Source organism: Balaenoptera borealis (genome assembly GCF_965194805.1).
Source record: "Balaenoptera borealis genome assembly, chromosome: 3".
Taxonomy (NCBI): Eukaryota; Metazoa; Chordata; class Mammalia; order Artiodactyla; family Balaenopteridae; genus Balaenoptera; species Balaenoptera borealis.
The window spans coordinates 25,655,338-25,681,929 of record NC_138866.1 but is presented as its reverse complement, the minus strand read 5'-3'; the positions used below and the strand labels follow the sequence as shown (position 1 = coordinate 25,681,929).

The window sequence follows — 26,592 nt, the reverse complement described above, 5'->3', positions numbered from 1 at the left end:
GGATATGATGGAGGTGCTGAGGGCCCCCTGAAATGCAAGCATGAAGAGGTCTGTCACCAGGGCAGCCCTAGGAAGGACAGGCCCTGCAAGAATAGGACTTCATGGGGGCCCAGGTGGGGGGATAAGACCCTTGGTGACCCGTGGTGAAGAGGGCCGGCCAGACTCGGTAGCAGGGAGGTAAGGATGAACTTCCCATGCTGCAAAGTCGCCGCCTACTCCAGCTGGATCCCCATCTCCTTCACCCCTATTGCTCCCCAGAGAAAAGAGAGGCTCTGGAGTCTGGGCAGCGACCCACGGACATGGGCGGGGACGATTCTTCCTGCCCTGCGTGGTGTGGGTTCAGTTTCTTCTGAACCGAGGAAACTGTTGCCAGCTGTGGTCCCAAGGGCAGTGAGGCATTGTGGGGTGTGTGTGTGTGTGTGTGAGACAGGAGAGGTCTGGGGGGAGCAGAGAGCTCCATTGACCTTGCATGTTCTATCTGCTTCCTCAGCAGAACAAGGTCCCCGTAAACCGGTACCAAGTCAGGGAGCTGATAAAGAAGCTGGGTGAGAAGACAGATATGGTGGACTTCAGGTCAGCCTGGCCCCGCCGTCCGGCCCTATCTGGGCTTCCCTTCTGCCCTGGGCAGGCCCCCGGTTCCCTCTAAGGCACCCTGGCTCCTGGGGCCGCCCTGGAGCAGATAGGAGGTGACCCAAGGAGCAAATGGATAGGCCCTGGTGTGGTGAGAGGGGCAGTTGGGGGCGTGTACAGGTATCACAGTGGCCCAAAGAGGAGGTATCACTGGGGGGAAGGGGGCGTCACACAGACAGACAAGAGGACAGAGGATGGCAAGTACCAAGCCTGAAGTGTGGGCCAGCACGGTGCACTGAGGAACTGCAGGTCTTTCAACGCTGCTGGAGTTTAGGCAACCAGGCCGGTTGTGACTTAGGCTGAACTCCTTGAAGAGATCGGAAAGGACCGTGATAATGGTCCTAACAGCAGCCAACATCCATGAGCCCTTACCACGTGCCAAGAACCCCGCCAGTCACCAGACAGGTGCCTGAATTCTCATAGCGCCCAACGGGCACTAGTATCATGCCCATGCTGTGAATAATGATCGGAGCTTTAGAGAAGGAAAGCACAGAGCCAAGTGCTTGTGGCCAGAAAGGGGCAGCTGTGGCCTTAGCACCCCGGTCTGCGTGGTCCCAGGACCCACTCCTCCTCGCCGAGGCTGCAGGACCCTGCTGGTCTGCAGGTTGGTCCATAAGGCCCTGCGGCTTGGTGTCTCATGGAATCCCTAAGGAGTCTGTCAGAGGAGGCCCCCATCTGGTCCTGCCCCACAGCCTTCTCCCAATACCTCCGTCCTTGCCCCCATCAGTGTCTCTCATGTGTGGAGAAGCCACCGCACAGACTGACCCAGCTGCAACCCTGCTCTAGCTAGTAAGGGTGCGGCCGTGCGCAGAGCTCTCAGTCTCCAAGTGTTGAGAATGGGGTGATAACCACAGCACCTGAGAGAGTTTCATAAGAATCAAGTGGAGACAATGCACATAAGGGGCTGGCACATGATGCTGTCATTCAGGAGTGACACCATCATCCAGCAAGCACCCCCGACACCCGCAGGGTGGCTCAGGCTTGCACACCACCCCAGGCCCCCCTACTCTGTGCCTGTGTCCTGGACCTCCCCACCTGCCCTCCCTGAAGTACGGCCTCCTGTTCCTTGGGATGCTGGTGGGAAAGAGCACAAGGCAGAGGTCAGGAGACCGGGTCCAGGTCCAGCAACCCTCCAGCTTTGCAGATGAGGTCACATGGCCATGGAGAGGCAGAACTGGGGTCTCAGGACCCAAGTGGGGAGCTCTTGTGGGCACCTCAAGTTCCCCTCAGGTCACACGCTGCAGCTCTGTTGGTTCCAATTGAAGAGCAGAGTCGTCATTTTTACTGTTGCATGATTTTTTCATTGTCATTTTTTGGTACAAATAATATCTACTTGTAAAAATTCTAAATCCACCAAAGTATACTAGGGAGAAAGTGAAGGACCTCTTTTACCTGCCCCCACAGTCCCTGCTGCCTCCCAGAGGGCGCTCGTGAACAATCCCAGGTACACGTTTCCATAGCTTTTCCCACGTACTTGCAATCAAGTGTGTGTGTGTGTGTGTGTGTGTGTGTGTGTGTGTGTGTGTGAGTGCGTGTTCTCTAAGTGTTAAAAACAGGGACTCTGGGACCAGGCCACCTGAGTTCCAATCCCAGCTCCACTCCTATGGAACCTTGGGCAATTTACCCAACCTCCTTGTGCCTCAGTTTACCCATCTATATATGGGGCTAATAATAGTACCTATGGTGCTGGGAGCTTTTAAGGTTTAAATGAGTTAATGCCTATGAAGCACTTAGAACACTACCTGGCAGGTGGTAGGCTCAGAGTACACATGTGTTTTACTATTATATCATTTTACCCTCATACACACACGCACACGCACACACACACACACACACAGCTTCTTATTTATCATAAATAGAATCATACTGTCACGTTCCTCTGCACTTGCTTTGCCTTACAATGTGTCTTGGTGAACTGTCCATGTTGGTATGTTTAGATCTAGCTCAGTCTTTTTAACTGCTACATGGTATTTCATAGTGCAGAAAGAAGTCTCATAGTGCAGAAAGAGACTCTCATTTTATGGACATTTAAGTTATTGCCAATGTTTTGCTACTACAAATAATAATCAGTCACCAACATTCTTTTGTGTGTCATGTTTGCACACGTGTGTTTCTCTAACATGGGCTGGGTGGCTCAGACCCAGAATGAGCGTGTGGATATTCTAAACTTAAATCTGCTACCAAAGCCCTGCCGACAGCGTAAACCCATCCCCATCCCTGTGCCACGCCGAACCTCACCACGTTCAACGCTCTGCCGAGATGAGAGATGGGTTTACAGATGGTCTCGCTTGGACTCGAGCCTGTCCAAACACTCTTGTCGATCAGCCACGAGGCTACGTTGGTGCTCAGCATTATCCCCTTACCTTTCAAACCAGTTTCTTGAAAATGACGAAGCCATAGCAACACATCTGGTCTGGAAAGAAGTCTCAGTGACAGAGAACTCCTGGCACGTTGGCTGCTGGCTGGGACGAGGCGGAGAGCTGGCTGAAACCTCGGTGGAAAGACACCAAGGCTGTGAGCGAGGCAATAAAGTCTAGCTTGGGTCTCCGGGCTGCTGATGACATGCCCTTCCCCCAGGGAGCATCCTCCTGTTTTAGGGGGTACATCCTTGGTGGCCTCGTTAAGAGCCAAAAGAACAAATTGGGAGAGCGTGGGGTTGCTGGGTGGCGGAAGAGAGCAGTGGGGAGAAGGTCAGTGCACAAAAGCAGTCATCACAGTGCTCGTAAACTGTGTCAAGGGGAGATTGCTGAGATTTGGGAGGCAGTGGCAGAGGGAACAGATGCTCAGGAAATGAGGACAGGGGCCTTTAGAAGCAAATGCCAGGGGGTCACGTGGAGAGAGCCCAGGGCAAGAGACAGAGAGAACTGGCATCTAGCCGTGGCCCAGCATGAGCTGGCCACCTGAACTTGGAGCCTCATGGTTCCACCTGAAAAGTGGGACAGCTGAAAAAAGGGATCCCCATCTGTTCTAGGGATCTGCCATTCTGCATTTCTTTGTAAAATTCCTTGGAAAACTGGGGAGGCATGAGGAGCTTAGCAAAAGATGAGAAGGTTTAGCCAAGAACAGCATATACTGAGCAGGTGGGGGGAATGGGTACCTTCAAGGATTTTGATTAACCTCGCCAGTCATCCTTGGGATGGACAAGGGCAGGAACTGTCTCGTGCGCCTCCTTTGCACCTGCACAGTGCCTGCTCATAGTAAGTGCTCAATAAAAAATACCTGTGAAATGAAAAACCTCATTCACTTGGCAATTGTTTTGGGCAAGTGGTGGAAAGCTGAGAGAGTTTGGGGGGTGCCCAAGAACCCACACTTTGGAACACCAGTGAAGTGCTGGAATGGCATCTGGGAATCAAGGCACCAGCCCTCAGGTTGCACTTTGTTTCTTCATCGAGGGTGGAGGTGATGCTAAGACTTCTCACTCCTGGCAGAATCATTATTTGAAATAATCTGTGTCCCCCTCCCCACAGCATGTTTCCCCTCCCTTCCCTTATTCAAAGTCTTAGCTTGAAGTTGAATTTTCATTGGACGGTTGTATGGACTCAGTCAAAATTAGGATGATGAAAAGAAAATAAAGAAATGCAATAAAGAGTTTGTGAGCTGAAACTCACGTCCACCCTACTCATCAGGGTATGTAGATGTCTTTGCTCTGACTCCCCAAATAAATCAAATCCCCTTGAAGTCAGGGAGCCTGTCTTTTAAGTTTATTATAATCTATAAAATTCTCCATCAGGTCCATGCTCGTAACTGAGCATTCAATAATTACTGGTGTCTGGGTGGAACCCTGAAGATTATCAGGCTATGAAGTATCAAAATTTGTTATGGACTATAGATTAGGGATCAATAAAAACAGCAAGTTTTCTCAAGTTGCTTTTATTCATCTTTAATAGAAAATAGAAAAAGCAGCACATTTTCTCATCAAATGTTATTTTTTGTTTGGGTAGCTTTGGGGGAATGATGGAGATATGGGGAAGCCACCATCCCCGACCCTCCAGGCCTCCCCTTGACACTTGCCACCCCCCATCACGTAGGCCCAGCCAAAACCCTGCCTATCTGCGAGTTGCCCTGGAACTTGCCCAACTGTGGAGTAGTTACTACTTATGGCCACTAGGTGTCACGTCAGCTCCAAAATCCGCCTGAAGGTTGTGCTCCCATCAGACTGCTTTGCAGTCCTTCCTATGCAATTTCCCTGATCTCCCAAACTTCTGCCCCCACGGAGCCTGACATGAAATCAGAGTCCTAAAGGGTCTAGCAGTCTGACACCTGGGAAGACCTGTCCAAGGCTTGGTGTCCTCATTAGGAATCAAAGTTATTCACAGCTACCTCGCACTCTTGTTGTGAGGAAGAAAATCCGGTGCTTAGCACAAGCTCCATAAACATTCAGTCCCCTCCCTCAGCCAGCCCACCCTGGGGCTGGGCAAGACTACAGAGGAGGCCTGCTCCATCGGGTGAGGGTACTGCACAAGGAACACGCCCACTGACAATGGGCTGAGTCGTGCTTTATCAGCTTGCCATGTCTGGAGGCTGCAGGCAGGAGGACCCCAGCAGGAGCTGAAGACCAAGGCGGAGGGAGAGGGGCCTTGCAGGAGTAGGAGAGGCTGTCAGGTCAAAGATGGCCCAGAGGTGCTGGCCCAAAAGCCCAGCACCAAAGGGGGTCAGCTGCAGTGCAGGGGAATGGTACCCTGGGCATGCCCTCCTTCCATGCCCAGCTCAGTTTGGCTTTGTGCACTAACTCTTTGTTTTGTTTTAATTTTTATTGGAGTTTAGTTGATTTACAGTATTGTGTTAGTTTCAGGTGTACAGCAAAGTGAATCTGTTACGTATATACATATACATATCCACATATACATATATCCACTCTTTTTTAGATTCTTTTCCCATACAGGTCATTACAGAGTACTGAGTAGAGTTCCCTGTGCTATACAGTAGGTCCTTATGAGTTACCTGTTTTATACATAGTAGTGTGTATATGTCTAATCCCAATCTCCCAATTTATCCCTCTCCCCTCCCTTTCTCCCCTGGTTTTCTACATCTGTGAGTCTACTTCTGTTTTGTAAATAAGCTCATTTGTACCATTTTTTTAAGATTCCACATACAAGTGATATCATATGTTATTTGTTTTTCTTTGTCTGACTTACTTCACCTAGTATGACAATCTCTAGATCCATCCATGTTGCTGCAAATGGCAATATTTTATTCTTTTTTATGGCTGAGTAATATTCCAATGTGTATATATATACCACATCTTCTTTATCCACTCCTCTGTCAGTGGTTATTTAGGTTGCTTCCATGTCTTGGCTATTGTAAATAGTGCTGCAATGAACATTGGGGTGCATGTATCTTTTCGAATTATGGTTTTCTCCTGATATATGTGCACTAACTCTATGCATCCTCACAGGGACACTATGCAGTGAGGTCTGTAATCATCCCCATTTTACAGCTGGGGAAATGCAGGCATGGAGAAGTTAAGCATCTCGCCCAAAGTCTTCTGCTAGTACGCAGGAAGGCTGAGATGCAGACCCAGGCAATATGACCCTGGCCCCCTGAGGTCTTAACCACTGTGCTCCCCTGCCCCTCTGTGGCTTCTGCGCAGCTTTGTATCTACAGGGAGAAGTTTAAATGCACTTTCTCTGTTTACATCCTTTCTGTAACAAACAGAAAAATAGCTCAATTGATAAGCAAGCATGAGCTCCAGGCCAGGCTGGACTGGCCAGTGGGGAGGGAAGCGAAGGCAGAGATGGTGATGCTCTATGTGACTGAATTCTCAAGGTCAGGTTGGTGCGCCCTCCCTGCCCCCTATGTTGCTCAGAAATTGAGCCAGGGGAGGCAAGATGGGAGATGAGAAGGAAGAGTGTGGAATATCTCTGTGTGCCAGAACCATAAAGTGGTTAAGCATGCAAATCCTGTCATGCGACAGTTCTCGGTTTGAATTCTGTCTGGCTTCACCAATGATCAGCTCTGTGACCTTGAGCTAGTCACTCAACCTCCCTGAATCTCAGTTTCCTTATCTGTATATATTGATGATAATGGTACCCCTGCCCCCGCAGAGTTGCATGTGAAACACTGAGCCCCAGGCCTGGCACACAGTAAGTGCTTAATGTAAGCATGACCTCATGACAGCGGAGTTCCTCTCCTATGAGGGAGAAGTGCGGGGAGATTGAGGTCCAGGAGGGTGTTAGGGGCCAAACTGAGCAGCCATCTTTGAAACACCCAACTACTGGGTCTTTGAAACACCGTGGGAGGCATTCCAACCTTGGGCTTTGGCTTAAAACTTGCATGAAATTGAAAGAATTTGCCCAGAATCTTAAAAATCGGAGGGAGGTGGGAGGGCCAGGGACCAGCAGCACTGTGTAGGCAATGCGGGGGATGCAGTGGACATCTGGCCTTTTTCTTGGCTCCTGAGGTCGGAATCCCCTTCCTGGGCTGGGAGTGCCCCAGCTTACAGGTCCTGAGAGGGGCAGCTGGGACTTGCAGCTGGGACGTAGGCTCATTGCCTACACCAGACACGCAGTCTCTGGGCTCGGTTCAGGAGCCAGCCTCCAAAGAAGCAAGGACCACAGAGAACTTCCTCCAGCAGCTGTGGCTTTGCAGCTGGATGGAGTCCCTGAGCAGGGGCGGCGGTGACGCTGGTGGGCGTGGTTCTGGGTGCCAGGCCTGCGGGTCATCAGTGCACGCTGCAGCCTCTGGTATGTGGCTGCGGTGGCAGCTGCAGTGTCCTCAGGGGACCAGGCTGCCTTGCCAAGCAGGGGCTTGGGATTGGTTTCGCTTGGTTTGGTTCTAAACAAAAGAAAACAATGATTGGCAAGGCAAGCCTGTGTCCTAAACACTGGCTGCCAACCAGTGGCCTTGAACTAGAGGAAAGGAACAGCTCTCCTCCAGGAAGCAGACATCCTGGAGGGGAAGGGAAACCGAGGGTGGTGTGGGATGGAGGGGGCTTCTCTGGGGCTCAGCGGGGCCTTTTAAGAAGGGACAGTGGTGTGACCCCTGGAGGGGCTGCTGTGTTGTTTTGCCACCTCTTAGGGGGTCTGTGGATGAGCTGGGGTGGGGCTGACTTGTTTCTGTGTGCCCAGGATGAATGAGACTAGCCCTTGTGCGTGCGTCCACGTGCTACCGTATAATCAAGAGCACGACAGGTCTTTTTCCCAGTTCCTGGCATGTGCCTCAAAACCCTCGGGATTTCCTGAGTGACAGGAGTGTCTTCGTGATGCTAACGAGGTGACCCAGGGTGGGCCCCTACCTAGATAGCTTCCTGGAAACACCAACCATATGAGCAGATGTTGGGACTTTCAGCCAATAGAAGGACAGGGAGCTGGAGATTGAGTTCACTCACTAGCCAGTGTTCAATCAGTCATGCCTGCGTAATGAAAAGTAATGAAACCCCAGTGATAACGCTGGACACCAGGGCCCAGGGGAGCTTCCTGGGAGGTGACTTGCCTCGACTCCACAGGGAGAGGGCACAGAAGCTCTGCCTCCCTCCCAGATCTTGCCCTGCATGTCTCTTCATGTGGCTGCTCCTGAGTCATAACCTTTATAATAAAACTGCCAGCATCAGTATAGCACTTTCAGTGAGTTCTGTGAGTCATTGCAGTGAATTACCAAACCTGAGGAGTTTGATGGGAACCCCCTGCTTTGTAGCTGGCTAGTCAGAAGTGCAGGTGTCCTGGGGGAACCCCACTTGTAGCTGGCAGCAAAGTGGGGGACCGAGCCCTTAACCTGTGGAGTCTGATGCTGACTCCGGGAGGTTAGTGTCAGAATGGGCACTGCAGCCGACCCCAGGTGGTGTTACCCCAGGTGCAGTGGAAATGGAACACGTGTACACAAAAGCATGCTCACATTTGAATTACAGGACACGGTGTGTGTACTTGAATGTGTCCATGCCCAACAGCAGGGGCTTGCCTGCGTACTAACCCCCAGACCCGCCTGCTTTCTTGCCAGAATCCTAACAGTGGGGTTTCAATGCAGCCACTCCTGGCGTGTACCGCTCTCCCGTCTGTACCTCGATTTTTCCAGCAGAGGGCGCTCCAATCCCACAAGTCCTCTGACTACGCACAGCGGCTTCAGCTCTAAGAAAATAGGACTCCAAACTGGCTCAGGGAAATCAAATTCTTATTAGGTACCTGAAAAAGGCAGCAATGCAGCTGGCTTCAGCGACACCAGGGGAGCCCGGGCCAGAACCCTCAATCTGCCGCCTCAGGGGAAGATGCAGGTTCTTGGAGCCTGAGCTTATACAATCTGGGGACCCTCTTTAAAAAAAAAAAAAAATTTACAAATATAATGTTAGGTATAGAAAGTGGATGTATATTTAGAATGAAGAAAAAAATCACAATAAATGACACATTTTAAAAAGCTGACAATGGCATAAACATCAAATCCACCCCGTGGCCTTGCAAGGGGGCCCCGCTGAGTAGCTTCTGCAGGTCGTCCAGCAGAGAACAGACACCTTGCTGATGCAGAGTCCAGTTTGCTTCCTGGGTCCATCTTGCCATGAAAACGGGCTGGAGGACTCAACCCCGAGGATTTGCCCTTGTCTGGTCCTCCGCACCTCCCTCCTCACCGCTGTCCTTGGAGCAATCACTTGTAGTCACACCATGAACACGTGTGAGGCGCTGTCACTTTTCTCTCTGTCACACCCAAGAGGCTGCCACCGCCACACCCTGCCTTTGGGGAGGCAGCAGGCAGCTCTCCCGGCTTCTCCTTCCATGAGTCCTGGTTCCACCATGGGTTCTCCATCCACTCAGTGTTATTTCAAGACTATAAAACTCACAGCCCCACCCCCCACCCCTGCCAAATACTTTTCCCAAGAGCACTGTGATGCAGGGGAAAAACCCTTCTTGAATTAGTGGAGAAAAACTTACAATGTAAGGGGGAGGGAAAACATGTACATTTATTTACACTAAAGTGTAGGTGACTTCAATTAAATTCAATAAACATTAAGGGCTTACTATGTGTCTGGTGCTGTTGTGGGTATGTTTGGGATACATCAATGAATAAAAACAATAAAACCCATCCTTTACACAGCGTTTACATTCCAGCAGGAAGAGACTGACCACAAGTAATAAATATAATAAATAAGTGAATCATATACAATGTTAGAAGATAATAAGTACTATGGGCGAAAAAATAGAGTGGCGTATGGTGGTTCATTGCTAAGGGTGGGGGAAGTTATGATTTTAAACGGGTGAAGGGCAGTATTTGAGCAACAGCTTGAAGGCAGAGAGGGAGAGCCATGTGGATCTGGGGGAAGAGCTCTTCAGGCTGAGCACAGGCCCCAGGACAGGAGCCAGCCTGGGGCCTCTGAGGGTCAGTAAGGCAGCCCAAGGCTGGAGCAGAGAGGGAAGGAGAACATGGCGGGAGGTGAGGTTGGAGGGAGCAGGGCCCGATCAAGTGGGGCCTTGAGGCCTGTGGGCAACGTGGGTGTGAGTGAGATGGGCCCTTGCAGTGTTTGAGGCAGAGGAGGGCCAGACTCCGACATCTTTGAAAAGGGTGTTCTGGCTTCTGTGTTAAGAATAGGCTTTAGGGATTTAAAGGCGGGATCAGGAAAATCCACTGAGAGGCTATTGCAATGATGGAGGCAAGAGCTGAAGGAGGAAGTGGTGGGGTGATGGGTGTGGGCGGACCCTGGATGTATCTAAAGGTGGCACCAACCATGCTCCCCATCAGGTGGGGCACTGGCTGTGCAAGAAAGAGAGGCATCACGTGGCCCCCAGGCTCAGGCCCCCAGCAGCTGGAGGAATGAAGTCTCATCACTGAGCTGGCTGAGAGGAACTCTGCTGGAGCAGATTTGGGTGTTGGGGGCGGAGAGAGAGAAAACTGGGGATTAGTTTAGGGATGTCTATTAGACATTGCAGAGGGGAGTGGAGCAGATGTTGGAGTCCAAGCCTGGGCTTGGAGGAGGGGTCTGGACGGGGGTGTGTTTGCAAGTCCTGGATATTATATAGATAATATTGAACGTCACAAGACCAGATGAGGTCCCTGAGGGTCTGAGTGCAGAAGGAAGTGAAGGGACAAAGGCCTGAGTCCTGGGGGGCTCCAGAATCCTTAGCGAGGTCTGTGAGAAGAACCAGCAGAGGGGACTGAGGGGGACAGACTGGTGAGGAAGAGGGGGCCCCAGAATGGGGGTTTCTGGAAGGCAGTTGAGGAAAGTGTCCAAGCCAAAAAGACTCACCCCCAAGCCTTTCCCAAGAATAGTGTGTGGAGGTGGGCGGGACGAGGGGAGCACAGGTGGGCTGAGGGCAAAGGTGACAGAAGAAAGGGATGGGGGCGTGGCCATTAAATATCCAACCTCTCAGCAGGGCTCCACCCTCTGAGGTACTTGCAGCCCAAAGGCTCCTAGGAGGTACCGGCCACCCTCCCCGGGTTCCCTGAGCTCACCATCACTCCGCAGGTCCACTGGTGACACATGGCCCTCCCCAACCGGACTGTCAGCCCCTGGAGTCTGGGCTGAGCTGTCCACGCATGGATCTCCATGCTTAGCACCGTGCCTGGGGCAGAGGGGGAGGACCTCAGAGATATTGAGTGGATACAGTCAAAGGATGGGAGAAAGAGTGGACAGATCCTTGCTCTCAGCAGCCCAGCTGTGGGGTTTCCCGAGAACAGTTCCAGCAGACACACCGCCCGGCAGCCTGGCAGTGCCCACTGCAAACACGTCTAGGGTGAACACCCATAGATGCTCCAGACGGCAGGAGTACTGGCCCCGAGGCTGCGGCTCCAGCCAAACTATGGAGTCAGAAAGAACCCTATGGTGTTCCAAGGGCACCGGGAAAGCTGAGGACTGGATTGCTCACTGGGAGATCAACACAGGTGTTTCTTCCAGAAGAGGCCTCCCTGGTGACACACTCCCTACCACCCAGCCTCACAGGGCTGGGGAGGCAATAAATCTGTCAGGAACCAGCTGGCCCAGTGGAGTCTCCCATGAAGGAGAGCCTCCCCAGAGCCTCAGTGGTAAGGACCCCTGATGGGGGGCGGTGGACAGGGTGACTGACTCCTTTCATGGAGCCAAACTCAGTCCTGCCCCCTTCCCAGCCTGGGCGGGTGCAGGGCCCCATCCGGCCCTAGTCTGGCCCAGCAGAAGTGTGTCAAGGGAGAGCGGGTTAGACGGAGGCAGCGCAGCCAGGTGGTAGGGGTGTGGGCTGGACGTCAGGCCAACCTGTGTTGCAATCCTGACTCAACCCCCTCCTTCCTTCCTTCCCTTGTTCTTTATGGGGGTCTTACTATGTGCCAGGCCCTGTGTGTGCCAGGGGCCACGTGTGAATTCAAACGGCAGTGGTACTCAGCGACGTGGAGCTTAAGCCCGATCAGGGGGGCGCACGTTGAACAGACAGCCACACAAACATTGCCACCACGATGATGTCCGCAAAGGAAGGGCAGCGCGGGGGAAAACGTGGCAGCCCTGTGGCCTGGAACCTGCTTCTCAGCTAATCTGACTCTCACTTATAATAATAGGACCTACCTCCCATGGCTTTTGTGAGACTACGTGGGACCCTGCACACAGACTGCTTGGGCCCCTCGCCAAGCCCTAAGTGCACCCTATCTGGAGGGTGGTGGGCTTCCTCGTCCCTGAGACTGGTGGGAGCCCGGGAATGAGGCCGCAGGAAGGAGTGAGTGTCTCGCCCAGGCTGTGGGCTGAGGGGCTGCCAGGGCAGAGCCGTGGTCCCTCTGGACCTGGCCTTTCCCCGCGACTGGAGGGGCGGTTTCCTGCCTCTTCTCCCTGACCTCAGCCTGGCTGCTGCTAGCAGAGCCCAGTGCAGTTCCCAAGCAGGACACTCCTGGGCCCAGGCCCCACTGTCCCCCAGGGCAGTCACCCCGCCAGGTGATGGCTGAGCCAGACGCTGTGCGGTGGAGACAAAGGACAAAGCAACCGGGCTTGGCTGTGCGGACGCCTGGTCTGGAGCCGGCAAAGCAGCCCTGAATGTCCCCGCTCCCGCCCGCCCCTCGGGGAGGATGGCACTGATGGGAACAGAAGACCAGCGTGGGAACTTCTCCGCCACCCGAGCCCCACCCAGAGCCCTGGGGTTGGCACACCACGGGCGGCTGAGGGGAGCCCCAGATGCAGCTGCCACCACCGTCCCTCCCCAGTCGTCTGGGATGGGCAGTACGACACAGGATGGTGAGTCCCCAGGCCTTCCTGCTGCCTCAGTTTCCCTGGGAGGAAGGTCAGGGTGGGGCATCAGACATTGCCACTGAGGACAGTGTCAGACGTGAAGAAGCAGAACTGGAGGATGTCTGTCTGCTCAGACCTGCCTTCCAGCCAAGTTCGCAAAGACGTGGTCCAGGAGAGAGATGGGGTGGGGCTGAGGAGGGCCAAGGATTTTCTGGGAGCAGGGCTGGTGTTATGGGTGCAGCCTGTGCAGTCACACAGGGCCGGACTTAGAAGGGCCTGGGGCTTGGTTTCATGCTCTGCTGTCACTCTCTTAAAATTCTTAACAATTTTTTAACAAAACCCCCACAGACTATGTGGCCCGTCCTGTCGGAGGGAGAGGACATTTGCACGTAAAGGGCCTTCCTGTCTGGGGGACAGAACTGGGGGAGCTGCAGCGGCCAACCCATCACCTCCCCGCAACAACTCCAGTGGAGGTGAGACTAGAGGCCTCCTCTTGGCTTCGGCCAGATGGAATCTGTGATTCTGGAGGAAAGGAGAGATGAAGAACAGCCCTGACCTCAGAAGCTTGCAGGTGAGGGCAGGGGTCAGGGAAGGACACGTCCCTCCGCCTTAGGCCCTGGTTGTCTCCCTAGGAGAGGGGGGGGGGGCACTGACCACCCCCTTCGGGTTGGAGTTCTCACGCCGCGGTTCAGAGGCAGGCGGGCAGAGACGCCGGCGGGAGGCGGCAAGGCCTCACAGCCAGGAAGAAGACTCTTCAGGGGCCTCGGCCAGCTGGGCCAGCCCAGGCCCGCTCTGGCCTCTGGGCTCCAGCCAGTAGGTAATTCAGAAATTCCTCCAGAATGCTGCCCCGCCTGCTTGCCTCGCTGTCCCAGCCTGAGCCAGCCTGCCGGGGCCGCCGACGCCTGCTTTCCACCTCCTAGAGGCTGGCCAGGCGCTCCCGCGCCCACACACACACACACACACACACAACCCCCTTGCTCACAGCTGGTCCAGGGGCAGATGGTGCCGGGAAATGAGCTAGCAGGAGCGGAGCTGGCCGTGGGTCCCTTGCCAGGGCCAAGCTCCACAGAAGAGGGTGGAGAGGAGGCCCAGCCCTGTGTGTGTCATGGGGGAAGCGGCGAGGCTCGAGCCTTCGGGACCTGCTGAGGCCCAGCCTGGAGCCTGGCCCAGTTCTCAGAAGCCGGCCCAGCGGAGTCTGCCCTCGCTGGCAGAGTCGGCCAGGCATGAGCCAGGAGCCCCGGGCAGGGCCTGCCCCAGCACCCCCATCTTCTGTCCCCGAGGCTGAGAACTGGGCCACCAGAGACTCCTTCCCCGGCATCTCCCAGGATCCCAGGCCGCTAATCCCCTCTCCATTAAGATGCAAATTTTCTCAGAGGCCGGGGGAGGCTGGGACTCATGGCAGCCTTTCATTTTTCACATCTGTGGGAAGCTGTGGCCAGCTGACCTCAAGTAAAACCCAGAGAAAAGGGCGAGGGAGGGAATTCGGTCAAACTGCTGGCAGCAAGACTTGCTTCTGCAGGGGAGGAAGGAAGGGGGCAAAAAGGGTAGATGAACTCTGCTCACAGGACAGTTTCAAAACCATGTCCCGGGCGGGCTTTGCTACCAGGGCCTCCAGCTTTGCGAGGCCCATCCCGGACAGGGCGCCAACGGCACAAAGCGGGTCAGAGCTCCGGAGCCAGAGCCCAGCTTTGCCACTGACTGGCTGCAGGACCCTGGTCGGAACGTGACATGTAAATGGGGAGCTGATCGCCCCCTCCCAGGGTCGCTGTGGACGCAGAGGTCACCAGGGACTCTGAGGGGCTTGGCGCCACGCCTGGCTGAGAGGATGCGCTCCCGATGCTGACTCTGCTCTTTTCCACGGCGGTAGCTCTGCCCACCCCTGGCCCGAGCTGCATTCCCCCACGTTCCCACGGCCCAGCAGCGATTCCAGGCCTGGTTCTCAGACTCGGGGTGTTAGCAAGCTGGATGTGGATGTGTCCTGGGAAGAGGTCCCCGGGCCCCCAGCACGGTGGAGCCAGCCTTCTTCCCTCGCCTTTCTCGGTACCATGTCGGCACCACATTCCCAGAGACCAGGTGAACCTTCGCCGAAGGACCCTGATTCCAGGTGCCTAACGTTGTCAAAAGAATCCAGGAATACCCTGACTCACCTCCAGGTTTACCAAGTCTACAAAACTGCAGAACACCAATCTTCACGCCTCATCTCCTTGAAGAATAAGAGGGTCCCCCAGAAGGGCCTCTACATCCACAGGGCCTTTAAAGTCTGAAAGCCGAGCACGGTCCTCTCTGCCTTCGCTGGAGGGCGACTCTGCCAGCCACTCCGGCCTGACCAGACGACACTCCGCCCTCCACTGCCCCCCCCACCCCCGCCACTGCCTGCTTCTCAGAAACCTCTGACTCAGTTTTCCCTGAGCACAGCTTCCCCGCAACTATTCTCCCCTCCTATCTTGACCTCTGTTCCTGCCTGAGGCCTGACTCTTGGCCCCAGACCTTCAGCCATGAGCTCTACACCTTTGACCGCTGATCACTCCCACCTGTCACCTGGCCTCCCTGACACCAGCCAGGGCTAGTCTCCTTGTGTGTTAAGCTTAGAAACAGCTGATAAAAATGGGTGTTGTCGGGACTGCCCTAGTGGTCTGGTGGTAAAGAATCCACCTCCCAATGCAGGGGACCCGGCTTTGATCCCTGGTTGGGGAACTAAGATCCCACATGCCGCAGGGAAACTAAGCCCGCGCGCCACAGCTACTGAGTTCGCACCTCAACTAGAGAGCCCGTGTGCTGCAACTACAGAGCCCACACGCTCTGGAACCCACACGCCGCAACTAGAGGGAAGCCCACACGCTTCAATGAAGACCCCGCGTACCGCAACTAAGTCCCGACGCAGACAAATAAATAAAGAATATTTTTAAAATGGGTGTCGTCATCCCCTTGGGGGTCACAGCATTCACATTTGGCTGCTGGAGGGTACAGAGTGACACCGCACTGGCTCCTCGCTTCCCTGGCTCTGCAGGGTCTCCCGGAGGCTGGGGGAAGGGGGGGACCAGCTCAGCCTCCGAGAGCTCCGAGGTCCCTCCTGGCTCTGTGATTAGCTGAGTGCAGGCACCTTGGAGTGGCGTGAGTCTACGGCCCTAAGGATGAGAGCACAGGGGGACTGACTGGGTGGGGAACTCTGACCCTGAATGAGAGCTGAGGAAAGAGAGGGCAGGGTGTTTGGTGTCAGACCAACGGGGGTAAATCTTAACTCAGCTGGTCCGTGACCTTGACCTCACTGGTATTCGTTTCTTCCTCTGTAAACTGGGAACAATCACACCTCACAGGCTGCGGTAAGGAGTGAGCGCTGTGCGTAGTCCTTGAGCGACAGTGGGTTCAAGCATGGTCAGTTGTCAATTACGCTTCATCACTTTTATGTGCACGTGCTATCTATTCTTCACGCAGAATTGAGCTGACGTGTGCGTGTCTAACAAGGTTCGGAAACATAGCAGATGTTCTATATGTGTTAGGTTTCCCTGCACTGGGTGCCGTGAGGACATACATCCCCCATGGGCTTGTCTCTCTCTCCATCCCCCAGAAGGAGCCAGAAAGAACACCCTGTACTTAGCAGGGAAGAACCATGAAGGTGAATCTTAGGTTGTCACCCCGTAAGGTCCCTTTGCTTCAGGAGATCCGTGAAGATCCCAGGGTGGTCATCCCGGTATGGGCAGGAAGGCTGAGCCTCCCGGGATCCTTAGTGCAGAAATTCCAGGGGAAGGCTGGACTCAGTTTTCCAGGAACATTATTCCACATTCCTTATACTCTGACACGCAAACATGTAAGTTTTCCTTTTCCTATTCCTAAGCTTAATTTTTATCATAAGTCACATTCACCCCTCTATCATTTCAGATAACATAGAATTTAATTCGTTAACTTCCAGATAAACTTCCAGTCACTGCAGTGGTTTCTAAATTGTTTCATACTTAAACTCCATTAAATCAGGATATCCCTCCTTATCCTCATCCTCTCCAGGGCTGGTTCTAACGCTGGGGGTCCAGGCACTTTCCCAGGATGGGTGTGTTGGAGTCCATGGCTCAATTTTGATCTACCCCGTGTGGTCCACACTCTGTCCTTTGGCCTGCCTCCCATGTCAGGCCCCACCAGCCCTTAGCCTCACCTCTGCATCATCCTTGCTCCTGCAGAAAGACCTAGGGGTGCATCCCACGGAGGGGTCTGGGGACTCCCAGTGGGGCTGCACAGGACCCCATGGAACCGTCACTAAATTTCTGGCACTGTCTGCCTTCCCAGAGCTACAGCCAGAAAGCAAGGTGCTGGTCCCTCTACTCTTAGTTGTTCAAACATAACTGGGGCTTCTAGGCCCCCAATGATTCAGCCCAGCCAGCGGGGAGGTGAGAAGATCCACACCAAGTTCCCCACCTCGTGCCCAGCCTTCTTCCTCCCTGACCCAGTGACCTTCTCTGTCCTGGGGGTGATGGGAAAAGGGGGCAAAGGAAGGCGGTAATTAGTCTCGCCTGATCATATGTCCCGTCTTTAACCTTTAAAACAATGTAAAAGCTTCAAGCCTGCATCGATAGTCATCATCTTGCAGCTCGAATGCTGAGGAGTGTCCTAGGGCTCGTTGGTCAGCTAGTGCTTGACTGTTGTCTCACGGCCTCAGGGAGAGGGTGGAGTGTAAAACCCTCCCCCAGGAGCCAGTGCTGAGGTCATAACCTTCAGTGTCCTCTGCTGCGAGCTGGGGCCCAGAGCTGAGGACGGGAGAGCCTGAGAGCCGCCTCCTTCCTCTTCCAAGGAAACAGAGAAGATGATGGTTGCTCTCAGCCCCAACTTCTCCCCGTAGACCAGAAAGAGCTGCCCAGCTGCCCAGCAGCCTGGCTTTCTTCACTGTCCCTGGCCCAGCCCCTTTCAGAGAAACTCACCTGCAGCCTCTGCTCTGGCTCTTCCTCCTCCCTGCTCACTCCAGGCCTCCACGCCCTGGTCCAGAAGGGGAGCTTAGAGTCCGGTAGAACTGGCTTTACCTGCCTCTACCGCAGACCACCTGTGTGACTTCAGGAAGCCACTTAAAACTTTGGGCCTCAGCTTGCTTGTCTGTACAATGGGAATAATACACTTCCTTCCAAGGGTTATGAGAATTAGATAAGAGGATGGGTGTCGAGTGCTGAGCTCAGTGCCTGGTTCAGAGTCAAGAGAGGGTAGTTATTCTTATTCTTACTATCATTGTCCCCATCATAGCAGGGAAACAAGTTAATAAACTGTTCCCTAACAGAGCCAGTTAAAGGAGGCCTGCTGGGCAGCTGTCCAGGAGGAGGCTCAAATGCTGGGTGTTATAACATCACTGGTCCTATAACTGGACTGGATAGCTGTGCTCTCCAGCACTTCCCAGTAAGAGGACCCACTTTGACAAGCTGCTTGGGAGCTGGATAGAGACCCTCGCCAAGGAATATGCTCAATACAAGAGCTGTTTACTAAAGCACCTTCCAAAGAGGACGGGCTGGTGACTGGCAGAATGTTTGTTGGTGGCGAGGGGTCAGCAACTCGGGGCAGGGCTAAATTTCCCCGGAGAGTAAAGGAGAAACAGGCTGCCGCCAGCTTCCCCTACTCTACCCTGCACCCGCCACTCAGGGCTCTGCCTCTCCTTCAGACTAATGTCAAAAAATATTTAAATAACACAGTGTGAAGGCACTCTGAATTATTAACAGGCCGGGATGCCACACAGCCCTGCCTGGGCCTCCTGTCTCCCCAGGGGCTGCTCCCAGGAGAAGTGTAGTCAGATAAAATGTTGGGGGAGAAGCCTGGAAGTGGGAGGGGCAGGATGGGGGCTGGGAAGCCACGTCTTCAAGGTCCCACCCTGTGACCATCTTCTCTGAAGGTTTCCCCCTCTTGCCCTGTGAGACCCTCTCTGGAGCAGGGCTGCTCAAAGTGCCATCGGGGGCCCTTCTGCAAACCACTTGCTCAGATCCAGGGACAAGTACAGAAAGTGTCTGCAAGCATTTAGATACTTTCCTAGCAATTCGACTGTCAATTTATGTCAGTTGAATCCAATTTAAATAAATTGTATTTCTTGTTCGTTTCATTTTTTTCAGCAATTCTTTCGTGTTATATTTTACAAAAGAAGACAGCCGTCATTTTTTAAAAATTTTATTGAAGTATAGTTGATTTACAGTGTTGTGTTAATTTCTGCTGTACAGCAAAGTGACACAGTTATACACAAATATATTCTTTTTCATATTCTTTTCCATTATGGTTTATCACAGGATACTGAACATAGTTCCCTGAGCTATACAGTAGGACCTTGTTGTTTATCCATCCTGTATATACTAGTTTGCATCTGTTAATCCCACACTCCCAGTCCTCCCCTCCCCCACCCCCTCCCCCTTGGCAACCACTAGTCTGTTCTCTATATCAGTAAGTCTGTTTTTGTTTCGTAGATATGTTCATTTGTGTCATATTTTAGATTCCACATATAAGTGATATCACATGATATTTGTCTTTCTCTTTCTTACTTCACTTAGCATCATAATCTCCAGGTCCATCCATGTTTCTGCAAATGGCATTATTTCATTCTTTTTTATGGCTAAGTAGTATTCCATTGTGTATATATACCACATCCTTATGCATTCATCTGTCGATAGACATTTAGGTAGTTTCCATGTCTTGGCTATTATAAATAGTGCTGCTATGGACATAGGGGTGTCTGTATCTTTTTGAATTATAGTTTTGTCTGGGTATACGCACAGGAGTACAATTGCTGGATCATATGGGAACTCTATTTTTAGTTTTTTGAGGAACCTCCATACTGTTTTCCACAGTGGCTGCACCAATTTACATTCCCACCAGCAGTGTAGGAGGATTTCCTTTTCTCCACATCCTCTCCAGCATTTATTATATGTAGACTTTTAAATGATGGCCATTCTGACAGGGGCCCGTCGTTGATTAGAAATTACAAAGAAAACAATTGGCTCTTGACCACAAAGAGCTGGAGAAGCTCTGCTCCAGATGTCTTTTCATCTTGGTCTTAGCAACCGTCACATCAACATATTACATTAAAATGTGCCACTTAGAAAGACGGTGCACAGGAGGCGCCAAACGCCCCCTTCCCTGGTCAGCTCCCCGACCTTAGCTGTCCAGCTTGGAACCTCCCTCCTCCGTCAAGCCCTCCCTGCCATCCAGTTCACAGCTCTCTCTCCTCTCCTGGAATCCATAGGACTTTCTGTCTCTACCACTCATTTGGCACTTTAGCTAATAAAAATAATAATACTAATTGAGTGCAAGGCTTTGTGCTGTCACGTCAAACGTGCACCTCCATTGTGTTGTCTCTTGGGGCTACTTTTCAGCCTCTGCTGCAGACACTTGACTGCTGTGTGTGGAATCCTCCACTCCTAGCTTTGAGGATCCCGGGCAACAAGCCTACCCTCCTGGGACACCCCCCCCCTCTGGGCACAGGGCACCGAAGGCGGCAGACAAACAAACAGACAAATACACAAATAGACAAATACACAAATAGACAAATACACAAACAGACAAATACACAAATAGACAAATACACAAATAGACCCAGTGGCAGAACTGCTGCCCGGGAGCTGGCAGTGAGTGGGGGAAGGGAGGAGCAAAGGAACGCCTTTCTCTTTCTTCAACATTTATTTCCAAGCACCAGGGTATTTTTTCTTTTTGTTTTAAAACATACTGATTCTTTTTTAAGTCATACGTTCACAAGGTAAAAAAAATGTGAAACCTACAGACAATAGACATCAGATAGGGTGTGTGCCGCCCACCAGACCCCTAGGACCCCCCCACTTTGGAGACAACCACTCCTCCCCTCCCTTCGAAGATGTCTGTGCATCTACGGGTATTTTGTGTCTGCCTCTGCCATCGTTTTCACGTCTGTGAGAACGCACCACAAACCCCTTTGGTGCTTAGCCTCTTCTGTTTCAACAGCAGATCTGCAGGCACCCATCCGCCCCCATGGACTCCTCTCAGACTCTTCTTTCTCATAGAGCCAGAGCTGGAAGGTTCCTCAGAAACCTGCTCTTCCAGGGATGCCCAAATGGGGACTCAGGTGCGGGTGCCTGCCTGCTGGGTCAGAGTTACCTGGCACGTGACCACACCTTGGCAGGGCTCAGTGGGAGGGCACCTGGGAATCCATATTTCTTTAAATAAATTGAATAAATTCAGCTTGGTAATCTCAGGTGAGCCTTGTGCCCTGGCAGGTTGTTTACTCCTCTCTAGTTACAAGTGAGGAAACTGAGGCTCAGGGAGGGAAAACAATTGCCAAGGTCACACAAGAAGTGAGTGTCAGGGAAACTCCTAGCCTGGGGTTGGCAGGGTGGTGCATTTCCCACTGCACCAGACTTTAGTTAGTTTCCAAGGACTACCCTAACTAATTACCACAAACTGGGTGGCTTAGGACAACAGAAATGTATTCTCCCCAAGTGCAGGAAGCCGGAAGTCTGTAATCAAGGCGCCCACAGGGCCCCACTCCTTCCGAAGCCTCCAGGGGAGGATCTTTTCTTGCCTCTTCCAGCTGCTGGAGGCTCCTAGTGTTCCTTGCCTTGTAGACACATCCCTCCTATCTCTGCCTCTGTCATCACATGGCCTTCTGCCCTGTGTGTCTCTGTGTCCTCTCCTCTTCTTATAAGGACACTAGTCATTGCATTTAGGGCCCACCCTAAATTTAGGATAATTATACCTTGAGATCCTCAACTTACTGCATCAGCAAAGACCCTATTTCCAAATAAGGTCACATTCTCAGGTTCCAGATGGACGTGAGTGGGGCAGGTGGTTATTCAACCCACTACAAACCTTCCTTCATAAACAGCTCCATAGGCAGACTGGAGGTCTGCTTTGGGCTCCCAACCCCCAGCCTCAGAGGTTTCAGGCAGCCTTAAACCTTGGGGCCAGTGGACCCTGAGGGGCAGCTTCAGGCCAGGAGCTGCACGTCCAAGTTGCTGGGCATAGTGCCCCAGCTTCCCTGTGCCAGGTACCCACCCCCAGCTGCTGTTAGTGTGAGTTGCTCTCAGCTGACTCCTTCTTCTGAGAATTGCCCCAGCCTACTGGAGATGCCTGGCTGGAAATGCTGGTTGTTTCCAGACAGAAACAACAATCGAATGATACTGGGATACAATAAGCCAATCTCCGTGTTTCAGGGAGGGACAAACTTTGCAGTACCATTCATATTCCAGAGCTCCTCATGGGACCAGCTGAAGCGAGACCTCTACTGAACCCACCTGTTTGCCAAGCATCCTCCCTGCCCCCTTCTGCTTCTCTCATTCCCTTACAATTTCATCTGACAGCCCTCCTTCGAAACCTCACTTGCACAGGAATCCCTGCCTCAGGCTCTGCTTCTAGGCAATCTGACCTAAAATAGTGGGGGAGCAAGGCCGTGTGTAACAGGTGGGGGAATAGACACAAGGGCTCTCCTGCCTGAGCCAGCAAACCACCCAGCCCTCCCGCTCACTCAACCCTCCCTGGCATTCATTGGGTGAGCACACCGTGGGCACCAGGCACCCTCAGGGAGGAGGGGGTGGAGTGGGCATGTGGAGGAGGAAGAGATAAAATAAATAGGTGTCTCCATGGAGCTTGTATTATGGAAATAAGATGCACAGTCATGAGCTGACTTGAGAGCAATTGCAGAGGGATGTGTCAGCATGCCAAAACCAGCCAGAAGCTCTTGGTTATCTGGGGAACAAGTCATAAACGGTTTCTGAGCAGGAATTCATTTCTAGGTACCCCCACTACCCCCCACCCCCGACTTGGCCATATTCTCTTGGCTAAAATACCGTGAGGTGAAGGTCAACAGGGCCAACTAGAGTCCATCTGCCACAGACCCCAAGGGCTGGCAGGACTCAGGATCCACAAGTGCCTAAGCCATTCTTGCTAGTTAATTGGTTGGTTGGTTAGTTAGTTAGCTAGATAAAGAAAGAGAAAAATTGGGGGCGACCCAGGCAGAGAGAACAACATGGACTAGGGCTAAAGAGAGCGTGGCCTGGTTAAGGGAGTGCTATATGAGGAGGAGTGCTATATGCAGGAGGGTGAGGAGGACTGTTGGCAATGAAGCCCGGGAGCTGGGCAGAGAGACCACAGTGATGCGGAGGGCCTTGAGCGCTAAGCACAGGGGTTAGGGCTTCACATTGAAACTTGTGGGTAGCCACAGAAGGATTTTAAAAGGAAAATTATTTGATCAGATTTTCATTTTTGAAAGATTACTTTGACAGTGGTTTAGAGGGTAATTCGGGAAGTGGTGTATTAGTTATTTACTGCCACATAATATGTTACTGTAAAGCTCAGCAGCTTAAAACAAAGAACATTTATTATTTGACATGGTTTCTGAGGGTCAGGAATCTGGGAGCAGCCTAAGTGGTGGTTCTTGGATCAGGGTCTCTCCTGAGGTTACAGTCAAGCTGTCTGAAGGCTTGACTGGGGCTGGAAGATTTGCTTCAAGACGGCTCACTCACATGCTTTTGGCGGAAGACCTCAGTTCCTCCCCACGTGAGCCTCTCCTCGGGGCTACTCACAATGTGGCAGCCAACATCAGAGCCAGACACCCAAGAGAAGATGAAAAGGAAGCCAAAGGGACTTAATCACATAAGTCACTTCCGCCATACTCTATTTGTTAGAAGTGAGTCAGTAAGACCAGCCTACACTCAAGGGGTGGGGCAATTAGCCTCCACCTTTTGGAAGGAGGAATGTCAAAGATTTGTGGACATGTTTTAAAACTGCCATATGTGGTTGGTTAGCCTATAGGGAGAGAGACGAGTTAGGAGACTACAGCAGTATTCCAGGAGAGAAACGTCAAGGTCTGAACCAAGGAAGGAGCAGTGGGGATGGAGAGGAGGGGGCAACTTACAGGGATAGCTTAGGTAGTGCGGGAAACCGTGATGGGTCAGGAGCCAGCTGGCAGCAGCAGCCTGTGGAGCACACCCCCTTGAACACCAGAGCCCTGGCACACAGGGACATCTTGAATGGCCTCCACCTGCAAATAGGAAGAGTGGTGGGAACTAACAATATCTAAGAGTGTTTGGATGGTAGTAGTTTTCTGTAGCAGCTTCAGGGATGGAATCAGCACTAACCAGGCTGATAGCTTCCTGGAGCCCAGTGGTGAGAGTCTTTTGAATCTGTCCCTCCAGAATAAGATTAGGATGAGAGCACCCCCACCCCTCATAGAAGATAGAAACCATAGGTGGACAATGATAATGGCAGAGCAACACACTCTGAGTCAGTATGTCAAGTACTACAACTTTACCAACCATCCTGGATGTGACAAGCATGTGTTCATCCAACAAAGTTTGCTGAATGTCACCATGTCCCAGGCATTCTGCTAGGCCCTGCAGAGAAAAACGAGGAATTTAAATGGCATCAGACTTCTCAACAGTGACACAGTGTCTTCTGGAAGCTAGAAGACAAAGAAGCAATGCTTTCAAAGTTCTGAAAGAAAATTATGTCCAACCTGAATTCTATATCCAGCCAAACTATCAATCAGTATGCGGAGAGAATGTAAATGTTTCAGACAAGCAAGACTTCAAAAATCTTTATTTCTAATGCACATTTTCTCAGGAAGATATGGAAGGTTTGTGCCACCAAAAAGAGAGAGAGAAAGAAAGAAAGAATTCCCAGGACAGTGGAGGGAAGGAAGACTCCAAGATGACACTGGAGACACAAGTTCAGTCTGAAGAAGAAGTAGGACAGGGCTCCAGGAGAGAGGCAAGAAAGGAAAGGAAAGAAGAGAGAAAGAGAGAAAAAGAGAAAGAGAGGAAGAGAGAAAGAGAGAAAGAAGGAAGAAAGAAAGAAAGAAAGAAAGAAAGACTACCACTGGCATTTTTCACAGAACTAGAACAAAAAATTTCACAATTTGTATGGAAACACAAAAGACCCCGAATAGCCAAAGCAATCTTGAGAAAGAAAAACAGAGCTCGAGGAATCAGGCTCCCTGACTTCAGACTACACTACAAAGCTACAGTAATCAAGACAGTATGGTGCTGGCACAAAAACAGAAATATAGAGCAATAGAACAGGATAGAAAGCCCAGAGATAAACCCACACACATATGGTCACCTTATCTTTGATACAGGAGGCAAGAATATACAGTGGAGGAAAGACAGCCTCTTCAATAAATGGCGCTGGGAAAACTGGACAGCTACATGTAAAAGAATGAAATCAGAACACTCCCTAACACCATACACAAAAATAAACTCAAAATGGATTAAAGACCTAAATGTATGGCCAGACACCATCAAACTCTTAGAGGAAAACATAGGCAGAACACTCTATGACATAAATCACAGCAAGATCCTTTTTGATCCACCTCCTAGAGAAATGGAAATAAAAACAAAAATACACAAATGGGACCTAATGAAACTTAAAAGCTTCTGCACAGCAAAGGAAACCATAAACAAGACAAAAAGACAACCCTCAGAATGGGAGAAAATATTTGCAAATGAAGCAACTGACAAAGGACTAATCTCCAAAACATACAAGCAACTCATGCAGCTCAATATCAAAAAAACAAACAAGCCAATCCAAAAATGGGCAGAAGAACTAAATAGACATTTCTCCAAAGAAGATATACAGATTGTCAACAAACACATGAAAGAATGCTCAACATCATTAATCATTAGAGAAATGCAAATCAAAACTACAATGAGATATCATCTCACACCGGTCAGAATGGCCATCATCAAAAAATCTACAAACAATAAATGCTGGAAAGGGTGTGGAGAAAATGGAACCCTCTTGCACTGTTGGTGGGAATGTAAATTGATACAGCCACTCTGGAGAACAGTATGGAGGTTCCTTAAAAAACGAAAAATAGAACTACCATAAGACCCAGCAATCCCACTACTGGGCATATACCCTGAGAAAACCATAATTCAAAAAGAGTCATGTACCAAAATGTTTATTGCAGCTCTATTTACAATAGCCAGGACATATAAGCAACCTAAGTGTCCATCAACAGATGAATGGATAAAGAAGATGTGGCACATATATACAATGGAATATTACTCAGCCATAAAAAGGAACGAAACTGAGTTATATGTAGTGAGGTGGATGGACCTAGAGACTGTCATACAGAGTGAAGTAAGTCAGAAAGAGAAAAACAAATACCATATGCTAACACATATATGTGGAATCTAAAAAAAAAAGAAAAAGAAAATGGTCAGAAGAACCTAGGGGCAAGACGGGAATAAAGATGCAGACCTACTAGGGAATGGACTTGAGGATATGGGGAGGGGGAAGGGTAAGCTGGGACAAAGTGGGAGAGTGGCATGGACATATATACACTACAAAACGTAAAATAGATAGCTAGTGGGAAGCAGCCGCATAGCACAGGGAGATCAGCTCGGTGCTTTGTGACCACCTAGAGGGGTGGGATAGGGAGGGTGGGAGGGAGGGAGATACAAGAGGGAAGAGATATGGGGATATATGTATATGTATAACTGATTCACTTTGTTATAAAGCAGAAATTGACACACCATTGTAAAGCAATTATACTCTAATAAAGATGTTAAAAAAGAAAGAAAGAGAGAGAAAGAAACAAAGAAAGAAAGGAAGGAAGGAAGGGTGAAAGAATGGAAGGAAGGAAGGAGGGAAGTAAGGAAGGAGGATAGGAAGGAAGGAAGGAAAGAGAGAGAGAGAGGGAGAAAGAAGGCGGGAGGGAGGGAGAGGGAGGAAGGAAGGAAAGAAGGAAGGGAGGGAGGGAAGGAAGAGGGAGGGAGAGAGGAAAAATTAGTAACTCCAAGTAGTATAAGAGAGGAAATGTAACCATAGTACACTCTAGGGCTCATCTATGAACAAGTTTTACATACACATAATAATCTAAACACTAAATAATGGTTTAACCAAAAAAGGACAGGTATATAGGAAATGTGTTTGGATGAGGAATAGGG

At 51.2% G+C, this 26,592-nt stretch overlaps 1 protein-coding gene and 3 long non-coding RNA genes across 4 annotated transcripts in view; 1 reads left to right on the top strand and 3 right to left on the bottom strand.

The window, feature by feature from the left end:
* Positions 1 to 7,777, top strand: part of LRRC74A (leucine rich repeat containing 74A) — a gene marked incomplete at its 5' end in the record, with an annotated part of 38,542 nt that extends 30,765 nt beyond the window's left edge. The window contains 1 exon segment of the mRNA XM_082388216.1: positions 491 to 7,777. Coding sequence (XP_082244342.1) covers positions 491 to 646 — 156 coding nt within the window. The 3' untranslated portion in view covers positions 647 to 7,777.
* The window catches only part of LOC309626636, a 1,318,538-nt gene extending 1,298,400 nt beyond the window's left edge, over positions 1 to 20,138 (bottom strand). Inside the window, exon 1 of the long non-coding RNA XR_014243340.1 lies at positions 19,190 to 20,138. This is a non-coding gene — a long non-coding RNA (uncharacterized lncRNA). The remainder of the gene's footprint in view (positions 1 to 19,189) is intronic.
* LOC309626635 lies at positions 8,905 to 16,894 on the bottom strand. Its single transcript, XR_014243339.1, has 2 exons — positions 14,875 to 16,894; positions 8,905 to 11,343 (listed from the first exon to the last, which is right to left on the bottom strand). It is a non-coding gene; the product is annotated as an uncharacterized lncRNA (long non-coding RNA).
* A 99-nt stretch (positions 20,139 to 20,237) lies between the features above and the next one.
* LOC309626629 overlaps positions 20,238 to 26,592 on the bottom strand; it is a 47,613-nt gene continuing 41,258 nt past the window's right edge. The window contains exons 7-8 of the long non-coding RNA XR_014243327.1: positions 23,164 to 24,101; positions 20,238 to 22,387 (exon numbers count right to left, since the gene is read on the bottom strand). This is a non-coding gene — a long non-coding RNA (uncharacterized lncRNA). The remainder of the gene's footprint in view (positions 22,388 to 23,163; positions 24,102 to 26,592) is intronic.